The sequence below is a fragment of the Thamnophis elegans genome, chromosome 1 (assembly GCF_009769535.1).
Source record: "Thamnophis elegans isolate rThaEle1 chromosome 1, rThaEle1.pri, whole genome shotgun sequence".
Lineage (NCBI taxonomy): Eukaryota > Metazoa > Chordata > Lepidosauria > Squamata > Colubridae > Thamnophis > Thamnophis elegans.
Genome location: NC_045541.1, coordinates 128,501,979 through 128,525,103, shown reverse-complemented (window position 1 = coordinate 128,525,103; position 23,125 = coordinate 128,501,979). Strand labels below are relative to the sequence as shown.

General features: G+C 36.4%; 1 protein-coding gene across 3 annotated transcripts in view; it reads left to right on the top strand.

Moving 5' to 3' along the window:
* RALGAPA1 (Ral GTPase activating protein catalytic subunit alpha 1) overlaps positions 1–23,125 on the top strand; it is a 132,257-nt gene that overhangs the window by 34,762 nt on the left and 74,370 nt on the right. For 2 of the 3 annotated variants that reach the window (XM_032230895.1, XM_032230904.1), the window contains exons 17-21: positions 11,279–12,838; positions 14,590–14,714; positions 17,275–17,491; positions 18,927–19,100; positions 22,584–22,736. In XM_032230895.1, the coding sequence (XP_032086786.1) occupies positions 11,279–12,838; positions 14,590–14,714; positions 17,275–17,491; positions 18,927–19,100; positions 22,584–22,736 (2,229 nt within the window). The remainder of the gene's footprint in view (positions 1–11,278; positions 12,839–14,589; positions 14,715–17,274; positions 17,492–18,926; positions 19,101–22,583; positions 22,737–23,125) is intronic. The other variant, XM_032230912.1, reaches the window with a different exon arrangement.

Here is a 23,125-nt window from a genome sequence, read left to right as displayed (position 1 = left end):
TTCCAAACCCTGATGGAATGAAAAATAGATCATTTTAAGCTTCAATCATACACAAATTTTCCTGGAAGTAAATTGGATTCAATTTGGGGATTTAATTCTAAATACATGTATATAACATTGATCTGTCAGTGTTTTACTTTGAATACTGAGGGTTTTTGTACTTATGAAAATATAAGTGTTACTGTTTGTCTTGCATTGAAAGAAATGAATACAAAACTGTTTTATGTGCCCACTGATTATTTTTTCCTTACAGCTCTGCCAATATCTGCCGTGCTGAAATGTTTTAATTTAATTTTTCTTCCTTTTATCTTTATTTTCTCTGTTGCTGCTTTTTCTGTGACACAATCTTTCATTATAGTCACTCTTCTTTTTTTTCCTTCCCTACTTCTTTCTTTTCCTTTTTTAAAGCCATGAGAAGCCGATCCATTGGTGAATGTGCTCTGCCATCGGCCTATATACGCAGTGCTAAAAGTGCTCCTGTCCTGATCCATACTTCCAAACCCTTCTTGCCTGATATTGTTCTCACTCCCCTTTCTGATGAGCTTTCAGGTAGTGCCACCTCTGCTAATTTCTGCACTCCCTTTCCACTTTTTTAATCCTTCTGCTTTCAAAAATCTGCAAAATCAGTACTTTTTCAAAGTAAAACATTCAGGGGTGGGGAGAAAATAACGGAGATGCAGCTATTTGACTTTTGTGACATGCTATATTTTTGGCTCATTTTGGTACTGTGAGAAGCTAGTGCTGTGCCAATTGCTATTCAAAATGCAAATTTTCTGCCTCTGCACCTACATTTTAAAAATTTTGATTCAAGGATCTGAAATATTTTTTAAGTAAGTTTTCTTTTTGAACAAAGAAATGTTGAGGAATTTTCAACATACTGTTTGGTAAACTGTAATTGCTGTTTATTATTTTGATTTATTTTCTGACATGGCTTTTGCTTTTATAATTAGGGAAATATGGTAGGAGTTGCACAATTATTATTAAATGAGTATGAGAGTTGTTTTACTAAATATTGTACAAATAACTTTAAGGAAAATAACTAATTATTTATAACTGGCTTTTAAAGGAGGGCTTTAAACTTATATTATTACTGTGGCAATGAAATCAATTACCATCTGATGAAATTTTTCATGCTCCCAGTAAGCTAGTTTGTACTAATTTTTAATCTACATCCCTGCGTTCTACGTTAAGTGCTAAATAGTTTGACATGCCTTACACTGATGATAATTTCTCAAGCAACTCAGATTTATTTCTTAATGCCTCTGAATTGTGAATTATATATTTCTTACTATAGAAAAAGGCAATTTAAATTCTATTTTGACATTACCAAAGTCCCTCCCTTGCCTGATTTTAAATTCTTTAAAATTCATAAATAGACAAGAAATTGGTAGGCTGTGAAGCAGCTTCCAGAATAAATACTTCAAGAGGTTTCATCTGTGGCCACTTTAAACCTTCAAGGAATGGATCCGGAGGAGCACTTTGCTCAGATATAAAACCAGGAAGTCAGATTGTTTTATATTGATCTATTGTATTTCTGGATTAACATATTGCCGTGTTCAGCTTCTTCTATAATCCCATATTTTAAGAATGACATTTCATTCCATAAATGTTTATTGGCTGCAATACAGCACAGATATATTTATATTTTATTTTAGAATATGCAGTGTATGATAATATTATTATTCATTATTTGAAAATCCCTTTTTCTTGAAACATTCATCAGACCAGCAGATATATTTAGCCACTTAGCTGTTGTGTTTAGTGTTTCAACTTGAAATGTTAGTTTAAGAGCAAATTATTGTGTTAAATTTCTGTAGTGGAAAGCAAAGAATATATTTTGATAGACTAAAAAGAGTATTTCAAATCCAAAAGGGTTTGCATATTATCAGTGATAAGTTTCTAACACCATCGTACCTTATACAAAGAAGTGGAGATGTTGTACATTAAAAACGCCTATCTCCTTTTAAAGACTGCTTCAGATACGTAGGGAAATTTTTGACAACTTTAATTGATCCCATTGGGTAGATTGTTCATTTTCTGAAATTCCTGTCCCTCTCACAATTTTATCTGAAGTATTGGAAGATGTGAATGGAAAAATAATTCAGTAGCAGTCGATTCAAGTAGAATGGCATATGCCCAAAGAGAATTTCCAGGTTAGGTATTACAATCCTATTTAATCAGTACATGCAGTTCCCAGGTTAGGAACGTCCAACTTAGAGACAATCTGTACATATGAACAGGCTGCATATTCCTAAAAGGGGCAGATGGCATTGTCCTTCCTCAAGTGTAGCTGATGAAGCTACACGGTGCCTGTATGAGCCATGGAAGCCATGTGTTTTTATTTACAATTTGTTTTCAGTGGTTTTCAGCCGTTCATGAAAACCTTGCATGGCTGCAGGAGTTTGTCGGCTTGAGGAAGCAGAATGCTGTCCACCATTTTTAGTAATAGACAAGTACAAGTTCTAACTTATACATAAATTCAAGTTAAAGACAACTAGAAACAAAACTTATTCTGAACTAAGGGATTGCTTGTATAAAAACTCTTTTTGAATGGCTAAATGTGTTGTGTAATTTCTATAACCAGTACATCTGCTTTTGCTTGTGTTATTACCTTATTACTTCTGAATTGTGCTGTCTCAGTAATTAATGTTTTGTAAGGTTACGGTAAGCAACACTGATATAAGTTCTGTACACTTACCAATAAATGACTGTAAGTTGGATCATCTGATTCTAGTTATCTATTTAAGGTTATTTGTGGATTTTGCCATATTTTTTTTCATATCTGCTATGGTAATTTCTTCTTCAGTTAAGTTATTGAATCATTGTACACTTATGGAATTTTTACCCTGTGAAGAGAAATCAAATTCACTATTACGTATTTTCATTCTACAGAGCCTTAATATTTTGCCATTTTCTTACCTGCTGTTTTCTTCCAGCTAATGTTGATCATGGTTGCAAAAGCTAGTATAAATTTCTTGAGCCTCATCTAGTGTGAGCTTACTTTTGCTTTCTTCTTCATTTCAGCTGATTGGCCCTTTTTCTTAGCGTCTTTTCCACCTTAAAGAAGTTAGGAGAAGAAGAAGGGAGAGGGAGTCAGCCACTCAGCACATATTAGTAGAAACTTTCTGCAGGCTGCCCCTTGTTGGATTCTACTCCTTGTTCTTTTTGTTTTGTAGTGAGTTGGAAAGTTATGCAATGCTGCCTCCTTTTAAGATAAAGTAAAGATAGAAAACCCACTTCTAAACAATTAGAATTATCTTCTTGTAGCATGCCCTGAAAATAGTTTGTTCAGGATTTTTGTTTTTATTTTATTTGTTTAATCAATTTATTTGTTTAATTTATTTGTTTAATCAATCATTTACTAATTAACTCTAGTACGGCTGAAAATTTCAGGTATAGAATTTTTCAATTTTTTTTTTCAATTTTTCCTATTGCATGGAACCAAATGCAGAAAAGAATTACTCACTATTAATAATTGAGCTAACTCTTGTGATTATTTTTGAACAAACTATATTTGGCTTTTGAAAATGTTTCCAAAGCACTAGAGTCATAAAGATATTATTGAACTTGTATAATTATAGATAACATCACTAAAATGTCTCATGTGTATATGAGTGTGTGACTGTATCTTTTCTACTTGTCTCAATAAAGATTTTCTATGTAAATAAAAGAGTAGTGCAATACCTTAGGTTCAATTCCAGACAGATGTTTCAGTGAATGCTGTGGCACAACCCTAGCCCCTGCTTTAAAGTAACCATATCTTTCCTGAGGACACGTAGCTGGCCTAAATATCTGCCATATGTTCCTAGGAAATAATGCAATTACTACTAGTATATACTACTTATATACTATTACAATATTCTAATAGAGAATGTTTTTGAGATGAATCTAAAGCATTTGCCAACTTTAATAGAAAGGAAGACAGTATGGAAGTAAACACTGCTGGAAAAATATTATTGGAATAATAGGTATTGGTAATTAGATGTTGGGTCATAAAGATCATTCTAGGTCTGCTTTCTCTTCGTTTGAAGCTTTTGGTTAAATTTATTTGCTCTAATCTTCAAGAATCAATGTTTGAAGTAATTATTTAATAAAGTATTGAAGATTTTTATCAAATACAGACACTTGTGTATGGAAGAATTGGGAAGCTAATATCTTGATCTAGGTAATATAGCAAACTGTGTTCAAATACCAAGGAAAGATCTGGAACACTATGTGTACAAAAGACCTATGCAGAACCCTTTGGGTGAATGCAATTCCAGAGCTGTTTAAGATGATCTTATTCCATAGAATGGAGATAAGAAGCAGGCTATTTTATAATGAAACCATTCCAGTGGTGGGTTTCCAATTCTTTTACTACCAGTTCGCTTGTGCGCATGTGACGCTCCTGCACATGCACAGAAGTGTCCACACATGCACAGAAGCATCTGCGCATGCACAGACGTGTCCGCACATGTACAGAAGCATCTAGGTGGGTGGGCGGAGCCTCCCACCACCGCTACTACCGGCTTGACCAATCCGTGCCAAACCAGGAACAACCCACCTCTGAACCATTCTATTAATAGTTTTTCCATGCAACGTTAGAAATACTTTAGAACAGTATTGAGAAGAATCATGAAGGTTTAGTCCAAAATCTCATCGCATAAAAGAATTTATCCTGAATATTAACATATCAGTATATACAGGGAACTCATAAAAATGATCAGGAGGGTATTAATCATTATTCACTGCTGTTCCCTAACACTTGTTATCTATACTATATGATACTATATTGCTGGTTTCAGAAGTAATGCAAACTATCAGGAGTAGTCACCTTTGATAAACTGATCTGTCATGAATGTGTTTAATTCCCTTTCTAAATTATATTACATAAAGAAGTACCTTTTGTTATGAGTCTTGAATTAATTTCTCTTAAATCTAAATGCTCATATAATGAAAATTTACTGTGTATTTTTCATACCATGCCAAATCTTATATATACCTATCATGCCACCTCCTATTTGTTCCAAGCTAAAACCCCTGCCTCATAAACCAATTGCTCCACTCTCCTCATCATTTATGGTAGCTTTTTTTGCAGGTACTATAATACGATAGTCTTTAAGTATGGTGATGCTAATTGTACACAGAACTGCCAAGTGCAGTCTTATAATAATTATATAAAGGTATTAGTCTCTTGAAGTGTTATATGTTCAGTTCCTCTTCTAATAATTGTCAGGCCACATACCCAACGTTAGTAGGAAATCAAAATTCTTTAAAAAAGTTTGACCTTTTAGAAAAGCAATTAGAAACTGATACATATATTCTGAAGATTTAACTTGTATGCTTCTTGTTCTCACCTTCCTGACTTAATACAAGTTGTCCTCAATTTACAACTATACTTGATCTAAAAATTTCCATTGCTAAGTAAGATAGCTGTTAATTGTGTTTTCCCCCTTTTTATTACCATTCTTGCAAGATTTCTTAAGGGAATCACAGCAGTTGTTAAGTCAATAATTCGGTCATAAACTAATCTGGCTTCCCCCATTGACTGTCATAAATACATGCCAGGTGCCAAGTGTCTGGATTTTGATCACATGACTATGGGTTAAAGTCACTTTTTTCAGTGCCGTGGTAACTTTGAATGGTCACAAATTGTTGTACGTCAAGGACTGCCTGTAAAAACTGCCTGTTGACCTTAAGCAATTCAAATACAGTGGCCCATTTTAACCTGGCATTCACTAGTCACCTATCCGCCCACCACTTATCCCCATTTGCCTCATATCTATTTATTAATCACTAATTGCCAGTTTAAATCTCACTAGTAGTATATACGAATGAGATTTTGTGCAATTATGCATTCATTTGCACTTGTTTACATTGAACTACATTTGTCATCTTGAGCCTGTTCACTAATTGGGAGGTGTCTTTTAAAAGCTTATTGTAGTGTACAAGTCCAGATGATTTATAATTAAATTAAAAACTATTGGTCTCAACAATGATTCCTGGAAGCCCCTCCTTAAGCCTCTCTCCATTTGAATACTGTCCACTATTTCCTATTGGTTTCTGTTCTTTGGTTAGTTTTAAGTCTTATCAGATCCCATAGCTGCTACATTTATTCAGGAGCATTTGGTGAGGTATTTTATCAGATTTTTTTTAATCTACTAAAGATTAAGCAAACAAAAGGTTAATGAGGCAAAAATTACGCTTGCAGAAATCACTGACTCCTTTTCAGCAAGAATTAATATATGTTATTATCTGTTTGATATATTTTTTTTAAAAAAGTCTGCTTTTTACCAAGCAAAGAAGTCTATAATTATCTATATCTCCTTTTCATTAATTATCCTTTTTTAAAATAAAACAAAATAAATGGAGTCATGGTGTCTGTCTTGAGAACAAATGCCAACTTTTATTGGTATTTGTTCCCAAAAACACTGAACCCTCGTGGCATAATTGTTAGAATGCAATACTGCAGGCAAACTGGTCTCACAGCCAGGAGTTCAATCCTGACGGAACTCAGGGTTAACTCAGCCTTCCATCTTTCCGAGGTCAGTAAAATGACTCAAATTGTTGGGTTCGATATACTGACATTGTAAACCATTCAGAGAGGACTATAAAACACTATGGGGCAATATATAAGTTTAAGTACTATTGCTTTGTTATTTTATGTTATTTTATGGTTAGTATTACTATAGTATTAGAACCTTTTGTTTAATGTCCAATATCCAACGTTGCTTATCTTTTGAATCTCTGTGCTTCTCAGTATTTTTTTTCAACTATTTATATTTCTTTTGAAAAGTTTTAAGTTATTTTCATTTTTTTTTTTGGCAAGACTTCTATTTTATAAAGGATTCTTTCTTGCCTCTGTATTACACTAATCCTCAATCAATCGTAAATTGTTGGATTGGCATGAGGAACATTAATTTTCAAGTCTACGCTTAGCAACAGAAGCTCCCTGAGTAACCGTGGGCCACTCAGTTTCTTTTATCCTAATCTATGTCACATGAAATGTATGTGTGATTGACATATTTCTGCAACACACAAATAAGTAGCTTTGGATTATTTCCTCAATAAATAAATAAACAAGTGTAATGTTTTGGACTCATTTGTTTAATTGAGTTCTCTTTATTTAGTTTTACGGCTTGTGTAGAGAATAAATCATATTTTATGGTATTTTTATGCAAAAATACTGACGATTCAAAAGGAGTCACAAACTTTTAAGCACCTTTGTAAATGTAGCTAGTAGTTTTTTCTGGTTTTGCTTATTAGCCTCTCTTATTCCATACCTCACGGCATCTCTCATGGTTTAAGATATAGAGTGAGCATCTCTACCTCTGTAATGTTTAATAATCTCCATGCTTTCTAGAGTCTTGACCTTCTTGTCTCCTATTTTCTGGCACTTTACTCTTTTCAATTCAAATTTTACCATGTTGCCTTTTTCAAAAATGTCTTTGCTTCGTTGAATATAATAGTATTAGCATCACTGTTTCTAATTAGTTTCATAACCATGTCTCAATTTATTTGAAAATAATATACTTTCTAAATGGTTTCTTGCTATAACCACAATGATTCTGTGGAAGAGATTGTTCCATTTATGAGTTCTTTTTGTAGAACTCTATTCTTTCTTTGATTTACAGAGAAAAAACTGGCTCTAAGATGTTGTTCCTTGTACTTCTATACAAGATCTATGCCCTAAGATCTTGGGCTGTAGATACTTCTAACTATTTGCACTCCTATTAATTGAATCAGGAGTCTCCTCCCTCCTAGAGGCATATCCTTAATCCAAAATTAAATATTTTTAACCTTAAAGGAGTGTCTCCCTTTTCTTTCTTGCAGTTATAACCTCTTTCCCTTAGAACTTCATTCTAAGAAGCAGTCACACCTGGAATAGCATGCCACTCTGTCCCTTGTGAATCCCTCTTTTCTCAGGTTTTCTATCTCTCCCAGGGCAGCGATCTTCCCCTTGGAAAAAATAAACTTGCTCCTTCTGTCTTTAGAGACAGAAGCTTTTTGCAGTGATTGCGTACTCATGACTTCTGCCTGCCTACAGGGAGATATTTTTACACAATACATTATATTATGTTTGGGTGAGATATATATGGTTAATTTTAGTAAATTGCTTTTTATAATAGGAAAAAAGGACAGCTGTCCTAGCATATTCTCATATTCACTTGGGTGGATCCGCTTAACTTGTATTTATTCACCTTTATTGTATTTATCTGGCTAGTTTTGAACTGCAGTATGCTTTTTTTTGCTGGGAGTCCTTTGGATTGGGGACTTGAACTTCCTTTTCTGTTCTGTCCCATATTTATATCTGTGGCTAATTCCCCACAATTTCTAGCTGCAGTTTAGAAGTAAAGGTGTGTGAGGTTTAAAAAAAATGCATTGCTTGTAAACTTACTGAGTATCAGAATTCTTGTTAAAAGTGACGATTAAAAGAAACTCGACTTGGCATAATTTGGGGAGTGGGGAATCTATATTCTTCTTTCATTAAGAAAGCTAAAGACTCTGTATTGACCTTTGTTCCTCCTGTCACTGTATAGTTTTCCTAGCAACAGTGCAGAACTGATTTGTTGTTGCTTTTCTTCCAGGAAGGTTTTTTCTTCCTTCTTAGTCTAACTTGCATCTTTGGAATTCCCCGAGATTCACCCATGCAGGTATTAACCAGGTCTAAACTTGCTTAATTTTTGAGCTCAGAGGAGATAACACTACCATTTGCTGAAAAAATCTTATCATAGTTGTTTTTTTAATCCTCTTTTTTGTTCTATTATAGATATAATAGGCAATAGTTTCTGAAGAGCTTATGTTTGGAATGAACTTATTTCTCATTATTTAATTTATTTTCTATGTATTATAAAATGTGACCTGGACTGTATAATTCTTATCTGCTTCATTTGCTTGATTGCACAACATACAATTCAGGATATTCCACTAGAGCTGTTTCCACAATATTAAAAAAAATGACAAATATATTAAACCACTTAGAACACCTTATGACTTGCATTCTCAGCAGTCACATACTGTATACTGAAGTGTATACAGTAAAGCTAAATAGAATTCCTAGTAACTATCAGAACCAAGTTTCCATATTTATACAGTGCTGTCTGCTGCTGCATGAAGAGGAACATTAATCTATTCTATGATTAGACTAGATTACTATGGGGACATTATTTTGCCATTTCTGATCTGCATATTCCTGATATAGACTTAGAACGTCTTCCTAGAAAAACTAATCTAATCAAAATCATTGTTGCAGTCCATATCTATCAATTATATTGTTGCTTAAGTCCGCTGGGAGAACATTAGAGGTGTGAGACACTAAACATAAGTTTTATATTACATTATAAAACAGCCTTGTTCTTGATGAATACCATATTTTTCGGAGTATAAGACACACCTTTTTCCCTCAAAAAAGGGTGAAAATCTGGATGCATCTTATACATTGAATACAAAATTTTTGGCTTACCGAAACCCTGCCCCCTTTGCAAAAATGGACTTGTAGAGGGCTTGGGAGGCTTCCAAAGTGCTCATGAGGGCTGGGGAGGGCAGAAACAAACAAAATGGGGTGTTTTTGGTCATTGTTGTCCCCCCCCAGCCCCCAGGAAAATTCTACAAAGCTCCCAAAACCTGTGTATGCCCTCCCTTTTTTGCAAAAAAACAGGCCATTTTTTGCTCATTTTTGCCCCCCACCCAAACCTCCAGGAGCACTCCCAAAGCTCTGCATGCCCTCTTTTTTTTTTGCAAAAAGTGGCCCATTTTTTGCTCGTTTTTGCTCTAGTCCCCAGGAGCACTCTACAAGCCTCCCAAAGCTCTGCATCCCCCCATTTTTTTTTTCAAAAAAACAAGGCCTGCAGAGGGTTTAGGAGGTCTGCAGAGTGCAAAAACTTTTTTAAAAAAATTTACCTCTTCAAAATCATGGTGTGTCTTATAGTCTGAAAAATACGGTATTTGTCTATAAATTGATTAAAACACTGATTTGAATATTTATTTAGTTTTTTAAAAAAAAATGTATATCCCATTTTTCGGTGAAATACTTAAGATGTCCCACAACCAAATAGTATTAAAGCTAAATATTTGTAAAACTATCAGCACCAAACTAACCAAAAAGAAGTTTAAAAGAGAATAATAATAAAATGTAGAATTTGAAAACATTGTTGAAATAAAATAACTAAATGACTATCAGAACACTTTATAATATATCTCAACTTATATCATTGGCCCTTAAAAATTGCAGGCATACTTCTATGGCCAGATATAATACTTTAAAATATCTCTTCTTTGTGTTAGGTCACCTTGGAAAAAGTTGCAATAGGCAGTTATAATTGTTTTCATTAACCTCTGAGCTGGCCATAAGAGTTAAGCTCCTATACAGTAAATATTGGCACAGAAAAGTATGAACAACTTTGCTTTTTCTGTTCAGTGCTTACTGATTTTCTGTTCGTCTTCATGTATTTGGACTGATCTAAAACAGCAAAGACTAATTCTGTATTACAAGTGCTGATCCCATTTACTTGTTAGGATCAAGATACAATTTTACATATTGAGACAGAAATAAAGTAAATATTATGATATTAACATAGAGTATAGGTTCAATTTGTTAGGCTTCTGAAGTAATACTATGTTGTGTTTATTTACTAGTTTTATTTAAAAACTAGTTTTTGTATGTTTAGGGGAATCTAGGCTGTTTTTGAAGGATCCGATTAGAGGCTGAAAAGTATTTTGTACGTGCATATTTTTAAGCAAACCTGAGAAGTGGGAGAAAAGATAGTGATGCATGATTATAATAATTTAAAGCAATATTTAAAAACAGCATAACCCTTTCATGTTTATATTTGTGCTTTGTATTTTTGTTCATATAGATTTGCACATTAGGACTTTTTATTTATTTATCTTACCCTATATATAGAGCCATCTAAATTATGACAGACTGTCAATTTTTGCATTGCATTTCCTCTAAATAGACAATATAATTAAATATTTGTTTTGAGTCCCTGAATTAAATTAGTATTTAATAATTCATTGGCACAGCCCTAGTTTTAACAGTGTTTCCAAATCTCTCATTATTTTGTTGTTTATTTCTATGAACGTTAACATTTTAAAAGTGTCCTGATGATTCACATTGTATACATTTTATATTTGAATGCAGATGTTTAATAAAACTTCAAAAAAACAGTATTTCATTTTACTTAACAAAGCATTTTGGGAACCTTTTTTAAATTGTATATTGTTGTACTGAACAATTAAATACTAGGAAAATAAAAATATGGATATAATATGTTCTAAATGCATACTTTTTCTGCAGACATTGATGATGCTCAAATCCTCCCACGTCCATCTCGCATCAGACATTTTTCACAGAGCGAAGAAACTCCTAGTGAAGTTTTCGATGCACTGAATGAGGAGCAGCCACTTCCAAGAAGTAGCAGCACATCTGATATACTGGAACCATTCACTGTTGAGCGAGTCAAAGGTGCAGTTCCTGTCATTGACGGTTCATCCCATCATGCGCCAAGCTTACAGAGTTCCACAGAGGCCTCTTCAATATGTAGATCCACTGAAAGTCACATTACCGATACAAATAGCAGAGAGTCCTCTCTGGAAGTTGGGGATAGTATTTATGATCATCTTTGTCAGTTGGTAGGCCCTGTAGAACTTGCAGATGCAGCTTTTGAACAAAACGAGTATGTTGACCTTGAAGGTGAAGATGATCTTCTTTCATCTCTGAGAGAATATTTTAAAGAAAAAGAAGAATTTTTCAGTAGCATTGAGATAGATAAGCGTGGGTCTTCTCCTCATGAATTTGTTGCAGGAATAAGTAGGAGTGATAACTTGCCATTGGATGAAGTAGAGTGTACAGACCAGACTGTTGCAAGTTGTACTATTGTTGCAGAAAATACCAATAATACAGAACTACAATTGGAACAAAATCAAACTGGCTTTATAAGTAATATTGCACCTACACAAGTAGATACTTCTACAAGAAACCAAGCTGATAATGCTAAACAATTAAATATTGATAATCACACCCAAAATCTGCTTGATCCCAGGTCAAGTATCCCTATTGACAAAGAAAGGAAGAGATATTTGTACAGACAAATTGCCACTGATGTAGATGTATCTGTGGAAACAGTGTTAGCTGAAAAACATAAGAGTGCCCTCTTTAATGAAAAAATAACCAACACAAGTGTTATGCATGCAAAGAAAATGCCACATAAAGCCTTAGTTAACCCTGAAATGCTTCAACTTACAGGCATGAGCAAAGTGACACCAACTAAGAGAAGTATATCTGAAACAGTAACTCATAAGGCTAAAATCATGAAAATAGCAACTAAAAAGCGAAACAGTGTCCATGTTACTTTTAGGCCATCTACTGAATGTGTTCAGTTTTATAATCCTCTAGAAAACAAAGAGGCCCCATGGAAAGCAAGACTGCGTAAACTCAGTGGTTTCAGTAGTGGGACCAATAGCAGCAGCAGCAGCAATACAAGCACAAGCACAAGTACCAGCTCATCCTCTGGGGCTGTGCTGGTCAGACCTGGAATCTATAGGCATCTAGATGCAGTCAGTGCAACATCTGCTAATAGTAAGCAAAATAAAGAATCAGGAGATGTTCCAGCATTCCCGCTGCAGAAGGAAAGTGTTGGAATAAATCAAATGTCTAATCGTAGCCCACCTAAACCATCAAATCAGGAGTCGGGACAACAGCAGGGCTCCCTGGGTGGTGTGTATAAATCTGTTGTACATGCTCTTTCGAAGCCGAAGGCAAATGTTTCCCCACAGAGGCAGAGCAGAGTGCCAGCAGAGGCTCCACTGAGGGATCTGTACAGTCATGTAATGGGCTATTTTGGAAAGAAAGCTGCAGGTGAGCACTAAAACTGTGCAGCGCACAAAAGGAGAAAAGGCAGCATCAGTTTGGCTTTATGCACCTAAAGCAAGCTGTTACAAAGCAATCAAAAGGCTTTGGGGTGATCAGTGCTTTTTCTTGTTTGGTTTTGCATGCGCAATGGCCAGCTGAATTTTTTCCCCCAAGTGTAAATTAAATATGCGAACTATAAATTACTAATTATCTTTTTAAAAAAAACATTTAATGAATCACTTTGCTGCTGAACACTTAAGGTAGGGAAGAGGAAGAGACAGTAAATCTACAAATAGATTGTTTGCCATGCTTCTCCTGGCATACCCTGGAATCCAACCATTTAGATACAATTGGCATATATTTGGTTTCTAATAGAAACTGTAGGTGTGATATCTCCAGTGCTTCTCCTTAGTTATCACTTACTCCTTAGTTATCACTTGTATTTGAACTAATTGCAGGTGCAATTAGGTTCCTCCTCCTCCTCCTCCTCCTGAAAACAAAAATTTAAAGCGGATGTCAACATTTCATGTTTGGATTACTTCATCATAACAGTCAAGTGTGGATTTTGACATTTTATCTGAGCAGTTTCGAAATATGCTTTAGCGCTTTCTAGGTGCATTCACTAAAATGGATGCCTCATTTTCATGGCAACATCTATCACTGCTTTTGTTATCTGGAATCACAGAAGTGCATAAAGGAACCATGATAGTTCTTCTGGAACTAACTGTGACGCCTCTATGTACTAATAAAAATGGACAAGGCTGGCTGTCATTCTAATATCACCATCTTAGTTGACATGCTAAGTAACTTTTAAAAAATAATCAGAATTCAATTCATTTTCAGCAGTGAGGTAGGATTTTGGTGTTTTTTTGTTTTGTTTTTTTTCATACATTGTATGCTGGCATGATTAACAGAATGTTCTATAATGCATCCTGCATTGAGATGTTAATGCCATCTGAGGGCAGTCTTTGTTAGCATATCATAACAAATTAGTCAATAATGCAACAAATTATTTCAGATTGATTTATTTTATTTAATGCATCTCCTTGTTGAAGATGTTTAGCTTGAATACTAGGAACATTTAGAGAGGGTTTTTAAACTTTATTTAATACCTTAAAAGTGTAATATCAAAATCAAAATTGTATCTCAGAGTAGCAATACATTTACTCTTTTTTGGGAGAGACAACATTTGATTAATAAAAATAAACCAGAACATCTGGGACCTTCAAGGTTAAAGTAACAAAATGCATAGGATGAGTAACAGTGTAATGCTTTGCAGTATTGATCAGCAACTATATTCCATTTTGTAACGATACAATTTTTCATTCTCAATGCTGTGTTTTGAATATGCAGTGAAACATATAATTCAGTGTACTCTAAATAATGCGTATAATGTCAATCTACCTGTTTTCATTAGCACACATTGGCAAAGCTTTAGAGCATTACACATTCATTGATATGAAGGAGTGAAGCAAGCATTAACAACTTTAATAGTGCTTATCTGTAAGCTTTCTTGCTTTTTTCAAGGTCACACTGGAGATTGACTAACACTTGCTCAGTGGTGATGGGATGGGATGGTTTAATAGGTGAAACAGCTGTACTAATTCTTATAACTAAATCTGTTTTTAAAGAACATATTTTAACTGCATGATCAGTAAATAATTATTTGTATTGTCTAACTTATTTTATAATGTTTTAAAAGTATTTCTTGTTGAAAATGTTTTTTTTACTATATACAGTCATTCATTTGCTTTTAGCCAATAGGGAGGATATGAGCCAAAAGCAGATCCCTCTTGGTAATGATAATGGCAGTAGTAATGCAAATATTCCTGACCTCATGGATGAGTTTATAGCCGAAAGACTACGCAGTGGTAGCTCTTTGGTAAGCTTTTAGCTTTTTCTTTTATCTTAAAGTATCAGATACAATGATGATTATGATTGAGTTGCATAATTAATTTTAACTGCAAATGCTAATGGGCTGGGAAATAAATAAGGAGAACTAGAGATCCTCATTGAGGAAGACAAATATGATGTGATGGATATAATGGAATCTTGGTGATGTGATATTCATGATTGACACATAACAATAAAAGCTGCAACATATTCCACAGGAACATCTCCCACAAAGAAGGGTGATGTTGCACTGTTATGCAAAGAAAAACATGCTTGCGCAGAAACTCAAGTATCATCAAATGCTATTGAAAGTGTTTGGATTGGAAAAAAAAGGGAAACGAAAGTGGTACTATCATAAGCAACCTAGCAGTCAGAAGATGTGGATGAAGATTTTTGCCATCAGATGACCAGTCTTTCAAAGAGTGATAGTCTGGTAGTAATAGTAGTACTAGTACAATGTAGTACAAATGGTAGTAATAATAGAGAATTTTGATTATCCTTACCAACGTAGGAATCTAATAAGTCACAGGTCCAAGTTAGGTTAGGTCTTATCTTCTCTCACTGAGATCTTTATTTATCAGAAGGTAGAACAAAAAATAAGAGTGTCAGCTATCCCAAACCTACTCCACATGAACAGGGAAAAATTGATTGCAAACGTAGCACTTTAAAGATGCTTTAGGAAAAGAAAATAATTGTGTTAATCTATGGCAGCAAAGATGGAAAAATAGGAGCAATATAAAGAGATCAGATTGATTTATGCAGAACTCTTCAAAATGCTGAAGAGAAAGAGGAGTATGAAAGGAGGAACATATGACTAATGATGAATTCAAGGTATACAAAATTGTAATAATTGTGGGTTAAGTTTTAAATGAGCAGGGATTTGTGAGAGATACCACAAGTAAATAAACAACTAACTGTGGATTCTATCATAAATACAAAGAAAACCAAAGATCCTACAGATCAGTTGTGAGCAGAAAATGGTAACTTGATCATAGTTGATTGTGTGATGAGAAGGTAGAATCTCTTATCTCCTATTTTGCATCTCTCTTCTCTCAGAAGAGAATGGAACTCTCACTGATCATTTTTCTACCCACTGGAGAAAGGAGGAAATTTAGGCATAAATACCTCAAGCTACATTGGCATTCATTTAAATGAATTCAGACCAGCGATGGATTACATCCTAGAATACTGAAAAGGGCCAGCTGGACTTCCTTTGTTTTTGCTTGAAGATGTTTCATGTCTCAGCCAAGAAGCTTCTTCAGATGATAACTGAAGAAGCTTCTTGGGCGAGAAGTAAATGTCTTCAAGCAAAAGCAAAGTCCAGTTGCCTTTTGAAAAAAACACCTTTGGGACAAAAGATTGGAAGAAAACAAAAGTTCCTGTCTTCAAAAAATGAAAGAAGGAGCATCCAGAATGCTTCAGATCTATGTGCATCTATACCAGGCAATATTACTGTGATTATTAAACAGCATGTACGTGAGCATTTGAATAGGTATGATACAATTAATAGTCAGCATGGGTTTATTGAAAATAAAATAATGCCAAACTAACTTTTCTTGGATAGAGTTACTAGCTAGGTTACTGTAAAAATGCCATATACATTATGTATCTGGACCTCAGGAAAGCTTTCAACAAAATACCTCATAATATTTTCCTTAGTAAAATGGTAAAATATGGGCTAGATGGACTCCTAATTGTTTGAATGAATACTCCCAAGGAGTACTTATTAATCAGTTCCAGGAAAGTGTTGAGAATCACACAGTTCTCTTCTGGGCCCTGTATCATTCATGATTTTATTAATGACTTTGATGAGGAATTTGAAAGTCCCTTGTCAAGTTTGTAGGTGACAGAAAAATGGCAGAGATGGTTCATATCTTAAAAGCTCTGATCAGGTTTGAATGGTGGACTAAAATGATCAGGATGAATGTAAACTTCTGCATCTGGTTAGGAAAAATGAAAGGCAAATATAGGATGGCAAAGACCCAGCTTAGCTGAACTACATGTGAAAAAGATCTGGTTGTTCTTATCAATCATAGTTGAAACATGAGTCAGCAAAGAGATGCAGCCTCTAGAAAAGGGAAATGCTTCCATGAAGAGCATTAATAGGAGCTTAGAATACCTTATGGAATTATGAAGGGTCCATTTAGAGTATTGTGTCCACTTCTGGACTCCATTGTTTAAAAAGGATAGTGATAAATTCAAGAAAATGGCAAGGGAAGTGGAAACCATTTTATTGTCATGTGCCACTCAGAGTATCCTTTTTTGGGGGGGAGATAGGCAGCTATATAAATCTCAGTTAACTAATAACTAATTAATTAACCATTCAGAAGTATCTTGATCGTGTTTAGCCTATAGAAAAGTTGATTGGGGAAAATATGATAGTTTTAACTATTTGAAAGACTGTCACGTAGAACAGGGAATAGCCTTAGATTCCATTGCCTCAGACCAGAATAAGAACCAGTGGATTACAGGTACAATTAATTGTAAGATTCTTGTCATTTCTGACTATATTTTTTTTCTTAAATTACCTGAAATATTATTTCAATTAGAACGTGGCAAGAAGAGGAAGCAGTCCAGGAAGCTTAGAAGTACCAAAAGATCTTCCTGATATATTGAACAAGCAGAATCAAATGCGTCCTATTGATGATCCCGGTGTACCTTCTGAATGGACGTCTCCTGCCAGTGCAGGCAGCAGCGACCTTGTCAGTTCTGACAGCCATTCTGATTCCTTCAGTGCATTCCAATATGATGGCCATAAATTTGAAAGCAAGTATATCCTCACTGAATCTTACATACAATTATATAATAAAGAGTGTTAAGGAGAAAATTCAATTGCTGTTTGATTGGTATCGCTTCATGGGCAGGACATTTTTCAGTCGAGTGGAAGCATGTAACTGAAATGTGTGGAGGGGAGACAGAATTCTTTTATTTTCTCTGCAGACAATCTCCTACCTATCTATATTCCTATCTCCCATGTTTTCGAAGAATGGCCTCAATCATCCAGAGCAGATGGGTAAGGTGTAGATTGCTGCAGAAAGGGTAAATTGCTGATAACCATCTTCTTCCCCTATTCAGTTCATGTAAGCTTCTGCTGTATGAAAATGTTTTCCATCAATGTAGCAATAGATTTTGGTGTAAATCTAAAATTGAATGGGTTAACATTAGTAAATTAATTTTAAAAATCTGGAGTAAAATCCACAAGGAAGAGCCTTTTATCAAAATGTATAGTTTCAGAGCAGGAATTTTTGTCTTAATAGGTTTATCTTGCCTATGGGTAATACATATTTAAACAGATATTTTAAATAGCGTTTTTTGTACTACATGAGGTTTTTGTTTTGTTTTTCAATAACATTACTATTAATGTTTCAAGCTACAGGGTACATATGGCATCCAATAAGACTTAGTGAATACTCAGCCAATAGAGAAAATGATGCGAGCGTGTCCTATAACTGTCTGAACAACACACATTCTCTCTTGTTTACAACAGCATGAATTCACGATAATGAGTTCCTTGGGCTTATTTCATCAGAACCAATCCTCAAGAATTATCTTAGTTGGAGAAGGTCCTTATTTTTAGATGTACACATGTTAAATACATTCAGCATGTTGTAGTTGAAATGAAGTTCCCTTGATGAGGTCCTATCTTGGGCCTTCTTTTTGGTACTTCTCTCAACAGATCAATCTCCAGTGGCTAAACTTTTACAATCTTGCTTTTACACATAAATAAGCCAACTGCAAAGGAGCCAGTCTGATGTAGTAGTTAAGGCACTATGCTAGGAACCAGGAGACTAGGAATTCTAGTCCCCTTTTGAAGCCAGCTGAGTGACATTGGGCCTGTTGCTCTTTCACAATCCTCAGAAGAAGGCAATGATAAAACACTTCAGAAATAAAAACTGCAAGTAAGAGCACATCGCCAAAAAAGTTAGTCCCAGTTTATTGTTTTCCAGGAAAAATAAATATTATTTCTAGAACTCTAATGCAATCTTTTTTGTTCCTTTATCTACTCTAATATACACCATATCTCCAAATATAGATAACATTTCTTTGGCAGTTCCCTTGACTATACATCTTAATAACATTGCAGCAAGCATAAAACAAAAAGTAGCAATAGACTGTTTCTGCAAAAGCTTCAGTGTTGGCTGTTTCTATAATGGTAATGGCTGTGTTTTTAACTTAGGTCTGAACAATGGCCTTTTTTTAGATTTCAGTGTATGCCCTGAAGGTGGCACAACTTCTGCTGAATCTGATGCAGGTTCCGGCCCTCAGCAGAGTGCTGAAGAACAAGAAGTGGCTAGTTTGACTACCCTCCACATTGACTCTGAGACCAGCAGTCTCAATCAGCAAGCACTGTCTGCTGAAGCTGCTACAATTACAGGTGAAATAAAGGGGTTGGGAGAAAAAAAATCTAATTGTAGATGCTTATATCACCTTTCCATCCTATAGCTGTCTCTATTAGGTTTTAAGATATTTTGTTTAACCATTTTCTAGATAGTCATTTTATTACAGCAAAATCAAAACAAATTCAAGAACTCTTAAAGGTAGCATATATATTACTTTATGAGCTTTTGGGGAATAAAATCCACTTACCATATGTTTAATTCTACTCCATGGCAAATTAAGCATGCCTAAACAGAACAATAACAGGTTTCTTATCTTGCATATTATTAATTTGATTAAGAGTTGCTTGGCCAATGGATTATACCATTCCAAATGAAACAAGCTTTTCAGCATCTTGAGAAGCTGTAGTTCAGTCTTCCTCTAGCCACCTACTCATTTTCTAGATCTATTTTGGCTCACAATTTTTTTTAAAAAAAAAATTACATTTGCAGCTCCCATTCCTAGAAAAATAGCCAGATCTTCAAGGCTTTCTGAAAAGTGAGCAGAGCTGGGACCAAATTCATCTCAGGCAGCATGTGTGCAGGCACCAATATGGAAAAGACACTCCAGTGTCCTGTTAGATGACAATCCCTGATTGGTGTGACCTACAATATTTCTCTCCTAACTAACATCATAAAATGAGTAGAATACTAGGGATTAAGGCAGTCCCTCAAATACCCCAACCTCATGCCATGTAGGACTTTATAGGTAGTAATAAGCACTTTCAGTTGCTCCCAGAAGCAAATTAGTATGTAGTGTACAGTTGCAAGAAAAAGTATATGAACCCCTTAAACCATGGCAACATCTAATGTTTGTATAGTATTATCTTCAGCAGACTGTGTTTTTCTATTGTTGTGACAGATGAAGTTCAGAGCACATTTTATGACCAATTCATGCAAAACTCCACGTAATCCCAAGGGGTTTATATACTTTTTCTTTCTTCTTCAGTCAGGCTTCAGACCCGGTTACAGCACAGAAACTGCTTTGGTCGCATTGACCGATGATCTTTGGAGAGCCAGAGATGGAGGCCATGCCTCCATCCTGGTTCTCCTCGACCTCTCGGCGGCTTTCGATACCATCGACCATGGTATCCTTCTGCGACGACTGCGGGAGGTGGGGGTGGGAGGCACTGTGTTACGGTGGTTCTCCTCCTACCTCTCAGACAGGTCGCAGTCGGTGTCGGTGGGGGGGCAGAGATCGACCCCTAGGCCCCTAACATATGGGGTGCCGCAGGGTTCGGTCTTATCCCCCGTACTATTTAACATCTACATGAAACCGCTGGGTGAGATCATTCGGAGGCACGGGATAAGATACCATCAATACGCGGACGATACTCAATTGTATCTGTCCGCCCCGTGCCAACTCAATGAAGCGGTGGACGTGATGAACCGAGGCCTTGAGGCCGTTATGGACTGGATGAGGGCTAACAAGCTTGTACTCAACCCGGAGAAGACCGGGTGGCTGTTGTGCTTTCCTCCCAATAATTCGATCAGTGTTCCATCGCTCAGGCTGGGGGGTCAAACTTTATACCCCTCAGAGAGGGTTCGCAACTTGGGAGTCCTCCTGGACCCACAGCTGACTTTTGACCACCATTTGACGGCTGTGACCAGGGGGGCATTTGCCCAGGTTCGCCTGGTGCGCCAGTTGCGACCCTACCTGAACCGGGAGGCCCTCACAACAGTCACTCGGGCCCTTGTGACCTCTAGGCTGGAATACTGCAATGTGCTCTACATGGGGCTGCCCTTGAAGAGCATCCGGCGACTTCAGCTAGTCCAGAACGCAGCCGCGCGAGCGATTGTGGGTGCACCTCGGTTCACCCACATAACACCTATCCTCCGCGAGCTGCGCTGGCTACCTGTTGATCTCCGGGTGCGCTTCAAGGTGCTACTTATCACCCATAAAGCCCTTCATGGTAGTGGGTCTGCGTACTTGAGAGACCGCCTCCTGCCAATTACCTCCCTGCGACCAATTAGATCACATAGATTAGGCCTCCTCCGAGTTCCATCTGCCAGTCAGTGCCGACTGGCAACTACACGGAGGAGAGCCTTTTCAGTAGCAGCTCCGACCCTTTGGAACAATCTCCCCGTGGAGATTCGTACCCTCACCACCGTCCAGACCTTCCGCCCTTAAGACCTGGCTAGCCCGTCAGGCCTGGGGACAAAGATAACTGTCCCCACCCGAATGATGAATGAATGTTGCTTACTATTTTACTTCTATGTATTGTTGTGTCTATTGTCTGTATACCCCCCCCCTTATTTTATGTAAGCCGCCCTGAGTCCCCTCAGGGAAAAGGGCGGCCTATAAGCATTAATAAATACCAAATACCAAATACCATGGCAACATCTAATGTTTGTATAGTATTATCTTCAGCAGACTGTGTTTTTCTATTGTTGTGACAGATGAAGTTCAGAGCACATTTTATGACCAATTCATGCAAAACTCCACGTGATACCAAGGGGCTTATATACTTTTTCTTGCAACTGTAGATCTTAAAACAAAGGTGCAATATGGGGATAATGAGGCATATCTATATTTGCTGAATTTTGAATTAACTGAAGTGTCCAGATATTTTTCAAGGGAAGATCAATATAGAGTGCAATAATCTATTGGAAGGTGGCCAAATCATGTATGATCACATATGACGCCTCCTGATCAAGGAACGGGTACAATGAAGGAATAGCATAAAGCAAAGCATCCTTTGGCCACAAGTGCTCTTTAAACCAGAGCCCCAAGTGCAAAAGGACCACCAAATTGCACAGCCATTCTGCCTGTGGTGGTATAACCTCATCTAGAATTAAGGACCCAGATTCCTAAAAATCCAAAGCCACTCCATATTGCTAGGCTTGAGTCGAAATCTGTTTTCCACATACAGAACATCCCCATTCCATTTCATAACCTCTGGGCACTGACAGAAGCATCAGTTGGTTAGCCTGGAGCAGAGAGATACAGTCAGCTTATTAATGACAGCTCACTCTGTGCCATCGAATGACCTCACTCAAACGCTTTATATAGATATTAAATGGACATAGCAAGAGTATTGAGCCCTGAGGCACTCCAGTCAAGAGGATCTCTAAAGCAGAACCCTTCCCTTTCCCCCTCCCCCACATCAACAGTAACTGGAACTGATCTCAGTGGAAGGAGGATAATTAGCATAATACTATATTCCAGCATCTAACTGTTAGAGACAATACAGATGAATACAGAAGGCTTTTGAGAAAATAAAGAGAACAAGAATTGATGCAATTCCCCATCCCATTCCCCCTTAAAGCAGGGAGCAGCTCTAGAACACTCTACAAGGCTGTGATGGCGAACCTATGTCATACAGGTGGCACGCAGAGTCCTCTGGGGGCACTCAAGCCGTTGTCCCAGTTCAGCTCTGCCACGCATGTGCACACACCTCCTGCTAGCCAGCTGATTGATGGGTCTTTGTGGCGCATGCAGGGCTATTCATTTTATTCTGATAGTTAAAATTCTTTTACAGGTTCCGAAAGTGCTTCACCAGTTCAGTCTGCTCTTGGATCACGGTCCCAGACTCCATCACCTGCTACTTTGAGTGCAGATCACAATGAACAAAAGGACCTGCAATTGGATGAGAAACTCCACCACTCTGTTTTACAGACACCGGATGATCTAGGCAATGCCTTTAATAGCAAATTTAAGACTACCTTTTCTTTCATTCCCTATTTAGTACAGACTGTTTTTAAAAAGCTTGTATTTGGGGCCATTTTTTGAAGTTGTAAATAATAAAGAGGCCTTCATTCTCTTAAATAAAACAGATTTTTATTTTTAAGTTAATCATTGACTGAAGCTACATAGCTTGTTCATATATCTAAGTGTGTAAACTCAAGGTAGTTTAAAACAGTAGAATTATTTTTCCTATCATGAACTAACTGCCACGTGAAAATGTACTTTCATTGACTGTCCCACTTCTCCAGCTTTCCTCCAGATTAGTGGGGCTAATAAATTGCCTATCCTATCTATGCTAATTTTAGCTGGAATAAACAGGAGTATGTGGTCTTAAGG